This window comes from Mugil cephalus, chromosome 14, assembly GCF_022458985.1.
Source record: "Mugil cephalus isolate CIBA_MC_2020 chromosome 14, CIBA_Mcephalus_1.1, whole genome shotgun sequence".
Lineage (NCBI taxonomy): Eukaryota > Metazoa > Chordata > Actinopteri > Mugiliformes > Mugilidae > Mugil > Mugil cephalus.
In genome coordinates, this window is record NC_061783.1 from 18,358,894 (window position 1) to 18,377,189 (window position 18,296).

Below are 18,296 nucleotides of genomic sequence, written 5' to 3' on the forward strand. Positions count from 1 at the left end.
ACATTTACACCTTTCCCCGTAAGCCCAGTCCAGGGATATTTGAAGTGTGGGAGCGAACTCTGAAAAACGTAAATCAGCTCGAGCTCCGGGCAACATCGTTAAAAACTCTTCAAGAGAGAGAGAACTATTTATAATTGAGATGTGAGTTCAGTGGCCGTCACACAGACAGTTGGTTGCAAGAGGAAGTGCACGTCCTCAACGCCTTTCACTGAAGTTTCTGCCTCGAGTGGGGGGGCAAAGACATCTCACTCTTCTCTGATCGACCCACTTCGACTTTCAGCTCCACTGGGTGAGCCTTTAATATTTCTCTTGCCTTTAATTTTACATGTTTAAACAGAGTTTAAATGTCTTAAAAATAGTGTCTGTGTTTTTGTCTGAATGTTCTAAGTGTCTGATACACTTGGCCAGAAAAGGGAAAGTGTTAAAATGTTTGTTGAAGCTGCTGGAGAAGGAAACAAAAAGAATCAGTGTGCCTAGAGAGACTAAACTTTTAGGATGGAAAAACTTTGACCATAATTAAAATACCTCAAATAGGGCTGTCACGATGTCAGATTTTCACTTGACAAAACAGAAAATATTACGATAACGATATTATCACAGTACGGACAAAAATGTAAAAAACTTTATTTGTGTTGTTTCCTTTTTTTTGGGAGATGAATTATGCTCAAAATAACAGTAGAACCGGGTCAGATGTAAAACATACACTGTGTTTAAGCGGCGCTGGGTTATTTACATGCATATATCATCATATGCTAATTTTTTTAATAGCACAATTATCGTCAATATCGGTATACCAGTAATTTCCCTGTTAATGCATCGAGTTGGTTTGTTCCCTCCATTTTGATTGATGACTCACATGCTCCACTAAACATGTAGTCAGCCCTTTAATCTCACTGTGTCTCAGATGATTGTCGTGACTTCACTTTTTAAAGTTGTCCTCTGAGCCTTGGAATCCAAACCTTCTCCAAGACTGTTAACGGCTCGTAAAGCAGCGGGTGACAGACAAGGAGCCCTGTGTGGTCTCACATTGTGGCCAAGGAGAGATTTGTCAGGGTTAATTTTAACCTCGACGAGCGTCCGGCACCTGTGCTGCAAAGGGAAATGGCATCGGACGGGCACTGTTTTCATACCTTTGACAAAGGTCAACAAGGGGTGACTTGGTCGCAGCGTGCCAGACTGAGCTGTGAAAATTCAAAGCGGGTATTTTGTGCACGCTGAAGGACAGATGGTGGAATCCGAAGCTCAACTGGACCTCCTTTCAGTTCATCCTATCACTATAGCAATGAAAATAAACACCCAAACAGGATCATAAAGGCTGATGTTTTATTAATTTATTGCGGCGCCACACGTCAACGTCAGTTTTTACCATCACGAATGCAGAAAGATAAACTATTCGGTATAATAGGTGTTGTTTAACTACAGTAGATAGTCAAAAAATAGTGAGTGAACACAAACAAACTGTCAGTTTGTTTGATAAGCGTACAAAAAATATGCTAAAACTGGTGGAAAAACTAGAGGAAAAGTTAAGTAAATGATCAAAGAATGGATAAACAGCTAAAGTATGAATGAAATAGCGGATAAATGTTGAATTCTTGTGTTGATATAAGTGTATATCAGACTAAAAGGTAAAAGCCAAGTTGTGCTCTTAGCTTTTATGGCTACAATACCTTTTGGAAAGATGGGAATCTATATTAAATAATGCAAAATTACCTTCTTAGGGGTCTTCTTTGAGTACGTGATTTGATATTACCCTGTGCGTATTTGAATCCCTGCACTAAAAAATACAAAAATATCCCAGAAATAAGACGGAAACTATAAATAATAAAGAAATATAAGATGTGTTTGCTGTGTGGAGGAGTCGTATTGAGGAGACATCCCTGATACTTTTGGAAAAATCATTTAACTCTTAATACTGCAGTCCGAAAACATAGCGGGACGATATATTATACTCATGCTTAATGCTTGCTTATTCTAATAACTCTAATGAAGGCTTGTAAATAATGGCGTACACGCAAATTAGTGATAGAGGCAGAGACAGGAATTCCACTCAGTTGTTAGGGACTTGTTGTTTTCCCCGTCGCTATGTGGGATTAGAAGCTGCCAGAGGCCAACAGGTGGTGGATGACCCAACAAGAGGAGCACGAAGAAACAATGTGGCACGGATGAAATATTTATCCAGTGCCACTTGGCCATTTAAAATACATGTGACAGAAACTATATAAAAGAGGTTATAGACATAGTGTGTTTGATACAAAGTGTGTAAGTGTGACATCCAGAAATATAGAAATTATATAAATATGAGATTTTACCTTCTGAGACCTCAGCTTTTATTTGGTATGCATTTTTTTATTCCTTCATTTCTCTTTATTTGGGATTAGTAGGACCTAAAAACTATAAAAAAACAAGCATCACCTTTGAACAGGAAGTCATTTTTTGGAAAAAAAAAATGATGTCCTCATGTGTGGACAAGGGGAATATTTCACTCAATATAATAATAAAGTCACTGATATGTAATAAAATATAAAACTATTCATTTTCTTGTGTGAACATTGTTGTGCAAAAGCAAAATTGTAAATAATGAAGTCCCAACGTCCTCAATTGAGTACAAGTTATAGCTTGTTACTATTGATAGAATTTGTGTGTCATATTAAACTAGAAAAGTTAATAAACATAAATAAACCCTAACTAATATCTAGGTATGAGGATAAACGTCCCCATATGAGGACACAGGGACTCAGGACACAAAACAATTGCAAATAGTGCTGTTTAGTTAATGAGAATTGATTAGAACTAAATTGTTGTTTCTGATTCATCTGTTGTTATGTTGATTCTATTTGAATTAGTTGTCATTGTATTGATTGTGTACATGAGACAGTGTGTAGTTTTGATACGAAACTTGTCTCACACAAATGCATATTAATCCATCTCCCCACAATAAAACTAACTAGCAACTAATAATATAAACACTGGGTTATAACAGCCAGTTGGTGCTGGATTAGGCCGAATCAACAGCACATTCATAAACTGTCTGAGATGATGCATGTGTTACGCTTCTACTGTTGACTCTCACTTATACAACAGAAACACAACAGTGAGAACGTAATTTAACCGCCTAAATGTACTTGTGGTGCGCCGTGTGGCCTCTGGCTGGCTGTTATAGGAGGATGTGAGACAGCCTGATAAAAATAGTGCAGAGCTCTACACTAGAAACTGACACCAAGCTAATGTTATGTTATATCAAATTTTCTGTCACACTAGTGTAACAATGTCCTTTACTAATGTTAGCGCATCCTAAACATGCACTTTGCAGCTGGAAAAAAATACATTTAACTACAATTAAGCATGTCACTTTACTTAAGTCCCCCTATTTGTCATTTATAAGCAGTAGTATTTAAGCTATGTGTGTAAGCTTATTTATAATATGGTGTCAACAGTTGTTAAGTGCTGCTTTAGGCAACACTTAGTGGAGGCAGCATTTATATATATAATTAGAAATGACTTATTAAATGCATACGTGACGAGGTGTGCTGTGGTTTGTTGGGGGAGCAGTGCCTGCAGAAAGGATGTCGCTGAGATCGACAAACTGATCTGAAAAGGCTGAACGTGAGATCGACAGTGAGCTAGAGGTGTTTGTCTCAGTCCTGAGATCCTGAGAGGGGCAGTGCAGCTCACTCTCCAACAGACTAGACTAGAATAGAATAGAATAGAATAGAATAGAATAGAATAGAATAGAATAGACTAACACTGCATAACAATCCTATTTACATATAATAATGAGTCACTGTTATTGCACATCACATGAAATGAACATGTTGTTAATGGACACTATTGCACCTTACTGTCATACCTATGCCAATACAATTTTCATTTTATTTTACAAGATTTTACTTATATTTTATTTGTATTTCATTTTCAGGATTTTTTGACCAAATACCTGTGCACACAGAGAAGAACAAATACTGTTTCTCATCAGTGACAGACAGTGCTTTAAGAGTGGGGGGAGTGGGTACAGTCAGTTGACAGCCTGAGGGAAGAAGCTGTTTAGCTACATGGATATTTTACAGCTGATGCTTGTGCACCTTCTCCCTGAGGGAAGTAGGAGGGATGATGGTGTGATGTGAATCTTTAATGATGGAGATGGCTTCGTGGCTTTATTTAATCATTTTATTTTATCTCTATTTTTTTTCACTTGTTGTTCTTAAGGATGTTTTATATGCAACTAAGCTACCGTGACCCAGCAATTTCTATTGTGGATCATTTAAGTCCATCTAAGCCTGTGTGCATGTTGACATTTGAGCCATCGCTAAAAAGCCCTGGAGGCAAGGCACAACCCACGCGAGCCTTCACCCTTAAAGTCTCGCGTAACTTGGCCAACAACGCTAACGCTCGTGAGCTTGGTCGTTAGCAACCGTAAATCCTCGAAGACGTTAAAAACGCAAAACGTTTGCACGATTGTTAGACACGCGGAGACGTCTTACGGTATATATTCAATGGAGTATGACACAGTCGTCGGGAAGCGTGGCCGTCTGTAAAGGCGCGGCGCTTCTTTTTTGTTCACCAGTTTGTTGGCGTCGGTGCGGCAAGCTAACGAGCTAAGTGGCTAACGTCCGTTGGTGCCAGTGCAGCGAAACCAGGAAGGAGTCGACCCTTCAGCTTGGCCTCAACACGCTTAAACCTTTAGTTTTTGCTTTAACGCAGCTCGTCCACTCTTGTGAACACGAAGGGAAAAAGGTAACCACGCTAACAAGCCGTTAAAGTTAGCACCTTGTTTGCTTAGCTTAAAATAATAAAAAAAAAAAGGAGCCGTTAGTGTTCGTGCTTCTTGGGGAATTATCGATGGCTGTAGTAGCCAATCTTACTGGACCTTAATGCTTAATGCAGCTTTAATGTTGACTACACTAAATTAATTAATTTTACACATTGTTTTTCCGATAGTTATATCCGTTTCCTTGCCTTAGATAAGGTGAACTCTTGTTCTTCTGACCTCGTACTGTCTAAACAGAGCCGGAGTAATGTAATGATTAACAAACTGATTCACGGCAATTCACTACAGAAAATATTTGGATTCACTGTTAAATATTACATTTCATTCACGTTTATGCTAGTGATTGGTTATTTTTTAACAAGTGCATACAGTAGTTTCATTGAATAGCCAATTTAACAATATATTTTGGACATGGAAAGTGTTTGAATTACTTAGGGCAATGAACTCAACACTTGATCTGTTTTTGCTGTTGTGCATGTCTCCTGGAGACGTTTCCCCCATGGTAGGTTTTGTGGCTGTTTACCCCATGGGCAGTGTTTCCAAATTGAATTGAAACCTTATAGTTCTGCATTATTTACTGGCTCAGATATGTTTGATGTTTGCAAGGTGTTCAGTGGAGACCTCTGCCCCACTGTCAAGAGACAGGAAAACGTGTATATTCTTCCTGCACGTTTTCACTTCCTCCTTTGTCTCTGTCTGACACAAGGACTTTGAGTAGTATTCAGTACATAAAAAGGAGAAAATCACTGATGCACCTGTCTGCTATTATCTGTCAAGGCGTACATGAAGTCTGCAACAGAACAGAATCAGGGATGATGCTGCACTTGTAAAAATGCTGGTGTACCAGTGTAAGAATTTTTGCCGTACATCCTGTAGTGAAGTATTCTGCGTTAATGAGTCACAGAAGTTCAGATACCTCATAAACAGGAGACCCAGACATTAAAATGTTTTGCAAAATAGAAAAAAAAAGGACCTTTTGTCCCCTTTGGCCGATTTAAGCAGTCAAAAAAACTCTTAAGCAGCCTTCTTTAGACTTGGACCGACTTGGGGGGAAAGCCTGAATGAGTAACCATTGTTTGGCTAGTTTCAACTGTTTTTTCCTCTTCAAACATGAAAGAAAACAGGCATTCCTCCTCTCTTGGTGAACCCCCCTCCCCTTCATTCGAGTCCCAAGATCTTGAATAGAATGCAAATGCTTCAGACTTTAACTCAACCACAGAGATAGCGTATTGTGGCAGTGTCAGCAGGGAGGCTGTGTTTTCAACGTCCTGGTTCTTCCCAGTGGTAGTGAAAGCATTGTTTCCACCTGTACTAAAGTTACATTATCTTCTTCAGGTTTGTATGCTTTGTATAGGACTGATGCACCTCCACATTTAAAGGATAAAGTCGGCTGAAATTACAAAAGCTGCTTAAATAGTTTCAGAGTGTAAAACTGTTGGCAAAGGTCATCTTTTTGTTCTATTGTTGATCTATTGATTCTATTGTTAAAGTACCTTGTGATGAACTTCTGTTAAATCTTTGGGTCTGTTTGATGATTTAATTGGCCTTTGCCCATCCCGGATGTATGATGAAAGAATAGTTTTTTTTTTTTTTTTTTATTACTGTAGAACAAAGGTCATTTCCGGGGTTTGACATTTTGATGTCTGTATGCGTGAAAAATATTTTACACATTCCATCTATTTGCTGCTTTGGTTGCTCGGAAAAATCAAGAGGATTGGCCATTTCATGCTGTGTCCTGGTCACTTATAGTAAGGACTTGAACTTGGATTCAGTTCAATACAGCAGATTCTGTATCTGTGACTAAACTTGTGTGATAATACTTGTTGTAAATGATTTTCCCCATGTGACCCAGTTCATGGATCACTTTGGGTTGAAGTGTGTGTTGTTGATGTAGCTTTCACTCATCTTTAGCAACAGCCTGCACATGTTATGTGCACAGGAGCTCTGCTCCTTCTGTCTTCTACTTGCTGCAGGCTTGTGTGCGCATGTTTTTACAAGCTGTTCCAGCTGTCTGCTGCAGTCTTTGAGCCAGCCTGTTAGCCTCGTCTGGTTATCGCTGCATTGGCTTTGATTTATTCTCCCCTGACAGTTCAATGTCATCTGGGGCGTCGGGGTCTTGATGAGAGTCGGTAAGGTGTCACATACACTGTCCAGTCTCAGCCTACAGCTACACAAATGTGTAGCTATATGCTCCTGATTAATGTTGGAGATTCGATTGGATTTCATTTGATGTTTGCTGATTTTAATAACCTTTTGTACTTGTTTAATCCCCTTAGAAAACAATAAACAATGAATTAGCTTTGACAGTGTCTTCTTTTTTGTAATGTAGGGATTATTAATACTGGCCTGAGTGCAATCATGTCAAAGGCTCCAGATTCTCCGGCTCGGTCCCGCTCCAAATCAAGATCCAGGTCCAGATCTTACTCCAGGTCTCACTCTAGAAGCCGCTCCCGCTCAAGATCCAGAAAACGTCGCTACAGGTAAAGCTTTTCCCTTTTTTTTGTTTATATTTATATATTACATGTAGATTTTTTTAAGTGGACCTGAATGATGGTTATTTGAATATGTTGAACTTATTTGTTTTCTTCAAACAGTCATTAATTTATAGAGCTCTGATAAGACTCATGATTTACATTTAAATTGTCGTTCTTTTGTTGTTAAAGTACAATCCCTTTTCAGTGCATTACCCACTCATAGAAATAGAAAACAAAGGTATTAAAGAACACATATCTTACATGATATGACTAAAGTGTTTTACCACACAGTAGTTTATGCCTGTAATAGAAATTGGTTGACTCACTTGTCATCTGTCAGCTAATATATACTCATTGCCCTTTCATTAGGCGCACTATTGAAAACATATGCATTCTGATGAAACATTCATGCACTAAATCCTCCTTCGCAATTGTTCTGATATTTGAAATATTGAAGTGGTGTCAGAAAGGTGGTGATTCAACTGGATGATGATTTTGGAGGATGCAGTTTGTTGTGCTGCTAAACTGAATTGAATTAAACAATAAAATGTTTCTGTTGTTTAGCCGAGTCTAGTGACTACAATGGGGTTGTTAAAATAAATAACAAACCACACCCTCCAGCCAAACAACCATCAGCAACATCTTTTAAACAACTCCTGAATACATTAACCTTTATGAAGATACGATTTTGTGCAGGTCGGTTATATTGGAAGTCATTCATTTTCGTTAGTGCCTCTAACGAACTGACAAGTAAGTGTATAATAGCTGTCAGATGCCAGAATCCTTTTTTACACCAAAAGTTTACTCTTTGTTTTTTTTTTTTTTTAAATAGTGTTCACAAATAATATCTGGAACCTGTAGGTATTTGTGTATTTTTTAGGGTTATGTCCAGGTATAACTACCCAGCTCAGTCTAGATTTTGATTTGTATAAACTGACCTTAAACAAGTTTGGATCAGCTCTTCTTCAGTTTAAGGGGTTCTGTTTTTATTTGTTATCTTGTAAAAGTGGACTGTTTTCCACCCACTCTATTGGCACCCACTCTATTTACTATTGGCATGTTTGCTTTGAAGATCAACGGTTAAACGCTGTTAGTCGTTGGACTGGATCTTATCCCTGAACAACATCGCCACGCTGCATGTCAATGATTTGTCAGAGCAGGAAATGAGTGTCAAGAGTGAGTACTATAGGCTTCACTGTATCTCCCTCCCCCTTCATAGCCTCCTCCTGCTGTGGACAAGAGCAGATTACATCCTGTTAAGTTGTTTCTATCACGTACATTAAGCCTTTCTGCTTGAGGGAATGCACGTCTTTTATTTGTAATGCTCCACAATCCTTGTTCAAATGAAAACGTGCACTGGGTAAGCAGAAGTGTTTCCTTTTAATGCTCTTGGTACATGTTGGCAAACGTCGGTAATTCATCCGTGTTGCGTAAACTAAGGTTCGGTTTCTCTAGAATCTAGAATCTGTTTTATTTTAAGGATGTGTTACTATGATGATGCATATCCATTACTTCCACATTTGTTATCATAGTTTTAATCATTGTGATCTGTAATGAGCTGGTAGTGTAGGACTTGTATTGTCCTTTCGTGAACTAATACACACCCAGTAGGTCACTTGTGTTTGAAATTAGGTTTCCATGATGAAAGATTAGACTTTGTCAGGAGCGCCATCTACTGGTGAGAGAAGTCAATCATCACTCACGTCCTTTAAACCAATTGCCTGCGTTTATAATGTAGAGATGCCGCTGTTTATTTTCTTTGTTAATACTATAATAAATGGAAATGAATTTGCTCTTATAGAAAATACATTTAAACATTTGGATCTAATTGGATCTATCCATTAATCAAGTACTTTGTTTCATCACTCATTATATAAATAACTAAGGTGTGAAGGTTTGATAAACATTTCACAGGTTTTACAATTTGTAATAACCATGGTCCATCTGAAGGAGAATACAAAGGACCAAGTATGACAGTATTGTTGGGTTTAAAAATAGCCTCACCACAGGTTTTCTTTTTGTATTTTCCCTCTGTTCTCTTTTTCAGTTCTAGGTCTCGCTCCCGCTCTCGCTCTCACTCTCCGTCCTACAGAAACTACCCTTCTCGGGACTATCAGAACAACAGAGGTGGTTTCAGAGGCTACAACCGAGGCTACCGCAGGCCATACCACTACAGAGGCCGAAACCGAGGCTATTACGCACGTGGCCATTACCAAAACAGAGGCGGCGGCTACGGCTACAAGTCTAACTGGCAGGGTGGTGGTGGTGGTGGAGGAGGAGGAGGCTGGCACGATCGCCACCACGACCAGGACCATCACCCTCACAGTCCCAGGAGGGGGCGCTCACGATCCCGCACACCAAAGAAGCGCTCGGGCAGCCGCAGCCGCTCGCGCTACTCCGATCGCTCGTCTTCGGGGCGATCCCGCCGCTCCAGACGTTCCAGCTACTCCTCTCGATCCCGATCCTCGTCCCCACGGCGTCGCAGCAGCAAGGGCAGACCCGTCTCCAAGGACACTAAGGACAAGCCTTCTGCGAGTCAAGCGGAGAAGTTGGGTCAGGCAGCAGACGGCACCGTCATCGAGAAGGCGTCCGGAGGCAAGTGGATCGACTATGACGCGAGCCCCAAAAGAGCCAGCGCAGAGACTAAGAAAGACGATGCAGCCTCTGGCCTTGAAGGCAAAGGGTCCGGCGGCCCTCTGTGGAAAAGTGTTGGTACCGTGTCCCCTCCTCCATCAAAGAGCCCCACGAAGCCCGGACAAACGGCCTCGTTTGGTGGCTTTGGATTCTTCCCGAAGGAAGATGGCAAACCTGGCGATAAGGCTGTGTTCTCTGCTGCCTTCAAAAAGTATGTCCAGGCCTTTTTTTTTTTTTATTTATTTTTATTGTAGATATTGGAATTGTTTCCTCTTTAATTTTATTTTCCTAACAAATTACAAACATTATTTGTCTTTCAAAGATGTTTAGCATTTTTCAAAGATCCTCGGAAGAAAACAGGTTAAAAAGGAATGAAACATAAGACTCCTGAGTTTAAGTGCAAAATGTAGCCGGCTGTTGACCATTTTCTGAGACGAAGTTGTATGAAATCCTACTTACTTAGGACGGTGATGGTTACGTGAGTATAATTACTGAAATGTGAGTTCTGGGCTTTACTCTTTGTATTAGGGCTGGGCTTTTTAGAAATTAAAATCTGCCAACTGGTCTGCATCTGCATAAGTGTTTAGAGGGAGGATGTATAGAGGTTTATCTCCCACCAGTTTCCAGCTGGAGGTGATTTCATTTTTTATAAATGCATAAAAAGGCAGAATGAAGAATTTAAAAGTACATCAAAAAAGTTATTAATGAGCCAAAGTGTAAATAAAATTACACAAGAAAACACGTTTTGTGTTTAGGGTAACAGCTCTCACAATAAGGGAAAACATGGCATAATAATCCAGGCCAATCTGAGCTCCATTATTTTTTATTTAATGAGAATTTTCTCATTTCCAGGTACATATGTTCACAGAATTATAGCTCATGTTCTTTACATTTATAGTGATAGAAAAATTAAAATAACACACAAAGAAATGCTTAGACTTGCCCTTAAGACGGCAAAAATGTTTGACATAATTTAATAAATCAAAAATATGTTTTATAAAAACAGTTTCATTAGGATGCCCATCCCTGGTGTGTATTTTATTTTTTTATTTTTTACTTTCAACTGATATGCAGCACTTGTGTGGTCTTGCTTTCTTTCCCCTCTTACATTGTTCTCCTCAGTCTTGAGCATCATTATAAGCATATTAACGGTGGATTTCATGTTTCAGGTGCTAAAGCTTTCTCTGGTTCTCTGTTTCAGGTTCTTGGCTGATAAAAATAAAAAGCAAGCGGCCGACAAAGAGAACGGTCGCGATAAGGAGCAGAACACGGCGGATAGAGAACTAGAAAAAGGCAGCAAGTCCGGAGAGCTCTTCAACATCTCGTCCGCTTCTTTCGGTGACTCCAAAGAAGACAAGACCGTGCCTTTCTTTGACGATGGCGAAGAGGAGTTCTTCAAATCACATGGGCTGAAAGAGGGTGACAGCGAGGAAGACGACGAAGTCAAACCTGCTGTCACCCCTCTGGACATTTTTGGTAAATGGGGCGACGAGCCGAGCTACTCGACATCGTACCCGTCTGTGAAGGAGAAGAACCGGAGGGAGGAAAAGACGGAGCCCATAGATCACATGGAGGAGGAGTCGTACCGAAGCAGCCGCAAACACAGCTCCAAGAAAGAGGAGAAGTCCAAGAAGAAGGAGAAGAAAGAAAAGGAGAAGTCCAGGAGAAGTCTGTCTCCTCCCACGACCTCCAGAGAGAAAGACCGGCCGCTGTTTCCTGGAGCTTTCCCTCCTCGAGAACCATCACCTGTCCGACATCTGTCTGCATCCAGGGAAGACTTTGAGCTCAAATTCGGTTCTTTAGATGAAATACCCAGGTACATCCAGTCACACCCTCTCAGTTAATGTACAAACAATGTTTCAGCACAAATACAAGACCAACCACCTTTTACAACTTCTATTTTCCTTCTTTTAAGGAACTCAACACTCATCCTGTGTCAGACATATGTTAATTTAATTACAGTTAATTTGTAGCAGAGGTTCAGGTATTTAATGTGAACAAATGCAAGAGTTATATTTACTCACATTAACATACAAAATTCAGAACTAACTTCATGGAAAGTTTTGACATTTCTAGAAATTGGCTTATTCACATTTGTATTAAATGTTAGATACCATCTTATATGTGCACTGTCAGTAAATATGAAGCATTGTTTGACAAGAAATATTAAACAAACCCCACATAATCTATAGAGCAGCAGCACAATACTGCGTCCAGCCAATAAGAATATCTAATGGATATGAATGTCATATATTATTGTATAACAATCTATAAAAATATTTAATCTTATATTGGATCCAGTACATTTCTGCATTAGTTTTCATTAATCAGTTCATGAATCTCTTTTCTCTTGTTCTTGCAGCTCTTCACTGACTAAAGAGCTGCTCAATCCCTCTAAGAAAGACCCAGAGTTTCGCTCCATTTTCCAGCACATTCAGTCGACACAGCTCCGTCGCAGCCCCTCAGAGCTGTTTGCTCAGCACATAGTCTCAATTGTGCATTACATCAAAGGTAGTGTGACCTGCCCTGGTTGTGTCTCATCTCTGCAGCAGAAAACAAGCTCCACCAGTTCCATTACTTCCACATTTGTGAACTAGCATCACTGTTCCGTTGCCGTCTGTGCAATAAGGCCTGTTTGTTGTTTTTGTTTGCAGCTCAACACTTCCACTCTACAGACATGACTTTAAGTGAGCGGTTTGCCATATACCAAAGAAAAGCAGCAGAGGTAGAAATGATGAAGCCAAGGAAGAGCCCAGAAATCCACAGGTATCCTCAAGAACTAACTGACTCCTTGTCGTCTTTACGATCGGTCTGATGTCCACAAATCAGAGGGTTCCTACTCTGTGTCAAGCCCTCACTTCCCATGTTACTGCAGTTAGATCAGGAATACTTGTTAATATAATATTGTCCCCACGTTCTGTCTAAGCTCCAGTATTTCATGTCTTACATGTCTTTCCATGGGAGGGGACGCCAGCATTGCTAGTATTTTTCTAATCTTACAATAGTAACAAAGGAAGTCATGTATTTTTTTGTGGTGGTTTCAACAAACACGTCCAGTGCTTTGTTTTGTAATTGACATGCAGTCTTTTCCCTCCTCTCTCAGGAGAATCGATGTCTCCCCCAGTGCCTTTAAGAGGCACTCTCACCTGTTTGAGGATATGGAGGAGGCGAGCTACAAGGTGACGAGCCCCTTTTGAAATTTGACGTATTTGGAAACAAGCAACTCTGAGAACAATCCAGAGCAGCAGTGTTCAGCTTTGTGCTTTTCTTTCTAAAGGATGCGTATTTCTAAATCAAAAGAGCCCAATTGTGTTTTGTAAGTGCCAAGCAAGCTACCCCCCAGCCTATGAGATATGGTTATTGATTGGGTATGTACGAACCCAAGCAAAGGCTTAAAGGAAGTGAATTAAGATCCCGAGTCCAAGCCTCTCAAGGGACGCTTATCAGTGCCTTTACCTTGTAAGTATTTTTCTTGAAAAGAAAACAATCAAGACTCAAAACTGTGAAATTTATTTTATTTTATTAAGCTACATGCATGCTGCTGATTAGCACCAACACTTTTAAGATATAACTATTGTTTATTATTTCATAGTTATTCACTGTATTTATGGAAGTAAGTGTTAAGTGATGCCAGTAAAGTAATTATTGTCAGCAGTAATATATTCTTATGACCACTAGAGGGAACACAGTGCTTCTATGTATCTGTACTGTGGATATGTTTTCAAGCTTTCAAAGTATCATGTCTTAGTAAATACTTAATAGTTTTTTTGTGACATGTTTTCCTTCATTCAAAAATTACCCATCAGTCTTGCAAACAGCAGCATTAGTAACTAAAAAAGAAAAAAAAAACGTTTTTTTATCTCTGCAGGACCCAAGTAAAAAATTCAAAGGTGACGTGATGGACCTTCGTCTGGATATTGAAAGACGTAAGAGGTTTGCTGGGAGAGAGCCCGAGTACAAGCGTGAAGGAGGCAAGAGCCCTGGAGGCTCCCGGGGACCCAGCAGAGAGAGGTCCTCTGAGAAATCTGGGAAACACCACAAGAAATCCAAGTACGAGAAAGAGAGACAATCTTGTCTTTATTTGAGCTTTTATCAGAGACACCGTACTTATGTAGAACAAAGGACAATAACTTTTAAACTGAAACATCAGACGTGATATCCAGCAAGTTTATTATCAGCTGTATGTATAGAATTTAAATAAAGTCTTAAGAACGTTGTTTGTTTTATGAAGGAGGAAGTGGTATTAGTCGTTACCTTTAAACGGTTCTGTTTTAATTTTCGTTTTGTGTTTTTCTCCCCGCAGGAAGGGAAAGAAGAAACGGGATCGCTCTCCTTCCTCCTCCTCCTCCTCCTCCTCTCCATCCCCTTATCCTCCACCTTTCAGAGGCAAAGAGTACATGGGGGAGGGGATGGAGCACCCGGAGGAAGGCTTCAGCCACCCACGCTACCCTCCGCGGGACTACGCCGGCCCCGGGGACAGGGGCCCCCGAGAGTACGAGGGCTACAACACGGAGCGAGGCCGAGGCCGCGGATTTGTAAGTTCCCGTCCTGGTGTGTTCATCTCTTTATTCTGTATTTGTTCTCCACTGACATCTCATCTTCCTGCAATTCTCTGTCCTAATGGCGTCACAGTAGACTACGCTCCTCCGCTCTGTTCTTCCTCCTAATGCTAAGGAACATAATGTGGATGATGATGATGATGATGATAATGATGATGACAGTCTATCATACATATTCCATGCACTACCTGGTTTTAATTAAGGTAATGGAGCGTAAGTCGGCTGAAAGTCACCTCGTCTCTAAGCTAACGGCTGGTTTCCATTCATCTGTGTGTCCTCATCATCCCCGAGTCCATTTTTTTTAAAAACTACTCTTCAAATCTCGTTAAAGAAAAGCCTGTTTTGTGTCCCGGCCGAAGGTTTGATTCTTTGTGTTGTTTTTGGTTTCAGTTCCCCAGAGTCAGAGGACGAGGTTGGAACAGGGGAAATTATCCAGGCAACAACAGCAACGGAAACCCAGCCAATATGAACCCCCCAGTCCGCCCCCCCGAGGAGGAGTGGGACCCTGAGTACACTCCCAAGAGCAGGAAGTACTACCTGGTGAGTGTCTGCTGCAGCTAATTGATTTACTGCCATATAACGATACTGTTACAGTTAACACACATGCGTTTTGACAAGAAATTGCCACATTTTTGGTGTTTCAACAATATTTTACCTGTAGATTCACATCGTTCATGTGAGTTTGCTTTTGTCCAGCTCTTCTGTCGTCATACTTTTTAAATCCAAGCAGCTCCCTGACAGTTGTAGCTTCTGACATGTCTATTAATCGTCTGTGTTGTATCAACTCACCCTGCATGTTTTAATCGGGTGTTAATGCTCACACACTAATATTTAATTGTGTACTTGGGTGAAGCAAGTGGAGAAAGTGTCATGAATCAAACTCGACATTAAGGACAAATCATTTTGAAGCTTTAGACATATTTCTTTAAAACCCTTCACAATTATTTTCCTTTAATACCATCTGATACTTTCAATACTGTATCTGAAGTGTTTGATTTCACCAGAGTTTAAAGTCTGAGCTGCAAAACAAAGCAGAAAATACTAATACAACATATTTGTGAAAACGTGTTTTTAACAAACTGTGTAAATGTTCAAACTGGCTCTTAACCTACATGCGTCCTCTTTCTACTGCCCTCTGCGACTTTCGTTTTTAAGTCGAGCTCAATATCTTTTCAGCACGACGACCGCGACGGCGAGAAAACCTGGGTGGACAACCGGGGCCGAGGTCGGGGCTCCTTCCCGAACCGCCGCGGACGCTTCGTGTACCGCAAGGGAGGCAGCAGCCCGAAGTGGACCCACGACATGTTCCAGGGGGGAGAGGAGGGCGAGCTGGGAGACGACGGCCTCGAGGTGGAACACAAGGAAACCAAGAGCGCCGGAGACGGCGCCGCCTCGAAGCCGTAAACGCTCCCATCACCTGCGATCTGTGATGGAGACGTTCTGTTTTCTAGATTCTCCCACTTCATCTCCTCCTCCTCCACGATTTAAAAACGTGTTAAGTGAGTTCCTGCAGCGTGACCGACGTGAATGAAGAGCCCCCACTGTGGTTTTTTTGTTTTTTTGTTTTTTTGTTTTTTTTATTGTTTACTTTTTAAGGGAGAACTAACTGAGGCAACAACATTTTCTCTGCAAGCACGACAAAATAAAAAGCATTTGTGCCTTAGAATAAACTAATATAGTAATGTGTTAGTTCCGTGATCGGTTAGGAGGTACAGCTCTGAGGGGTTTGACATCCAATCATTTTATTCCTTTGTTTGGAGCTGTGATAAATATTTAATGTTGCTGCATGAAGTGTTTGATTCATACCTCGCTCCAGGGGACCAATCAGTAGTGGTCGCATGGCTCAAGATGAACAAACCATCAGACGTCCCTCGTTGTCTGAGCTCTTTCATACAGCGCCACCCCACCTGTATCTTTCTCTTTAGGACGTGAAGACATGTTGTAGTGTGTGTGCTGCAGTATATTCTCATCAGTTTGTGGGTGTGTTCAGTTTAAAACAAATGTAGACGGTTAAAAAAAAAAGAAGAAAAAAAAATTGCTTTAGACAAAACACATGTAAGTTTTCAGCCTCTGTCGTTTCATTTTAGGAGAGCAGTTACCCTTGTTTAGATTTTTAATTAAAAGAAGAAGAAAAAAAGAGCATAGTTATTACAAAAGACTAATACATGTATAGAGTTATCAGATCTAAATTATTGTGAACCTGCAGTTTTAAAATTCTGTCCAAGAGCCTGAACATGGGAAAAGAAATAAGCTGGAAGAGGAGGAAAGTGTATATTTTTAAGAGTAGACACAAACTAGCAGAACTAGTTTTGTGACTTTCACTGTGCTGCTTCATCCCACTCGTCTGTACATACTTCATGTACTTCAGGACTGTACTGTTTTTGTTCATTTTTTTTTTTTTTTTGTTTAATCTGAAGTTTTTGTTACTGTTCTCAAGAGCTTTGAAGTACCCGTCTTTTAATTTTCAATAAATTCTCCTTTGATTCAAGACATTTTTTTTTATGAGTAATTTCTTTATATTTGTATCCAGGTATTTGCGCCGAGTAGAGAAAGAAGAAAAAAAAAATATATGCATCCATGACACATTAAAGATCAATACGGGATAAAACTAATAAATAAATTCAGTATTAATACATCGTGCTCAAAAGTTGGTAAACAAAGGAACAAAGAGGCAAAAAATGAAGTAGACTGAAAGTAATAACTGCAAGAAATCAACTTACAAAAACCACTAGAAAGTGTTTTAATTAGTAACTAGTGCTGAATATGGATAAATTATTTGTTTTAAATTAATTAGTTTAATACTGAATAAATCTCTGTGGCTCATGCAAACTTCACCGCGGTTATAGAGACTTAAAAAAAGGACGTGAACAGCAAATTTAATGACAGGATAAAAAAGAAAAGTGGTTTTAATTATTCACATTGCAAAGATTAATAAAATTATAGAGTTTAAAATCTCTTTTATGCCATGAGTGATATAATGCAAAGGGCAAAAGACAAAATATATAACCATGAAACTGTAGAATAATCAGATTTGTTTTTCTTTTCAATAGAGACACAGGTTTAAAATTTACTTCCCTCTTGTAACCTTAGCAGACAAAAATGTCCCATTGACTTCCATTATAACTAGACTTTTTGATCTCTCATTCGTGGCACAATAAAGTCGTTTATTCTGTAATATTAGTGTTTCATTTATGAAACTAACTAGTTCACATTAATGTGAAATAAAATCAGCCATTTCCCCATTATAGGTTTTTATCTGGAGCATCTGTGGGCGGAGTTCACCTGAAACTATCATATCACCTGATACTGACCTGTAACTGGAAGACGTCGTTCAGAATAACAGACTGAGAATCTTCAATTCAATCTCTGTTCTTCTTCTGTTCATCGCAACATCTCAACTTGCAGAAATTCATGCTGCTATGTTGCTGTTTTCATTCATATTTCCACTTTTATTTGTCTGTTATTGTTATTTACAGGAAATAATCCGGGACCTGAGTGAATGATTTTGTTCCATCTCGTGATTCTGTACGGGTGTGAATGACAAATAAAAATCCTTGTATCCTTCAAATGCCATTTGCTACCAAAAACAAATATCTCATAAAGAAAAATAAGGATCTCTCCTCAAACCATGCTTATTTTTCTTTATGAGATATTAAGTGTTAACTGTAAAAACTCACTTAAGATTTGTTTAAATGCTAAAAATTTCAGTAGCTGCTGAAGGAAATTTGAGAAAAAATGACATAAATTAGTTTCTGATATACACTTTTAACCTCCTGAGCTTTTATTTGACCTCCAAGGTATTTGAGATTGGTAGGACCTAAGACGTATAAAAACTAAGCATCATGATTGAACAGGAAGTAGTGG

At 39.7% G+C, this 18,296-nt stretch overlaps 1 protein-coding gene across 4 annotated transcripts; it reads left to right on the forward strand.

Annotated features, from left to right (window-relative positions):
* Positions 1-206: 206 nt before the first annotated feature.
* Positions 207-16,922, forward strand: thrap3b (thyroid hormone receptor associated protein 3b). Of its 4 annotated transcripts, none has more exons than XM_047605141.1 (11): positions 207-289; positions 7,095-7,245; positions 9,287-10,084; positions 11,075-11,689; positions 12,236-12,384; positions 12,528-12,639; positions 12,977-13,052; positions 13,742-13,923; positions 14,177-14,408; positions 14,823-14,972; positions 15,588-16,922. In XM_047605141.1, the coding sequence occupies exons 2-11, from the start codon at positions 7,124-7,126 to the stop codon at positions 15,834-15,836; spliced, it is 2,685 nt and encodes an 894-aa protein (XP_047461097.1). In that variant the 5' UTR covers positions 207-289; positions 7,095-7,123; the 3' UTR covers positions 15,837-16,922. The 4 variants fall into 4 exon arrangements, with proteins under 4 accessions (XP_047461097.1, XP_047461096.1, XP_047461098.1 ...); XM_047605140.1 differs by lacking the exon at positions 207-289 and adding an exon at positions 4,355-4,731; XM_047605142.1 differs by lacking the exon at positions 207-289 and adding an exon at positions 4,355-4,731 and having other exon boundaries at positions 15,609-16,922.
* The last annotated feature ends 1,374 nt before the right edge of the window (positions 16,923-18,296 follow it).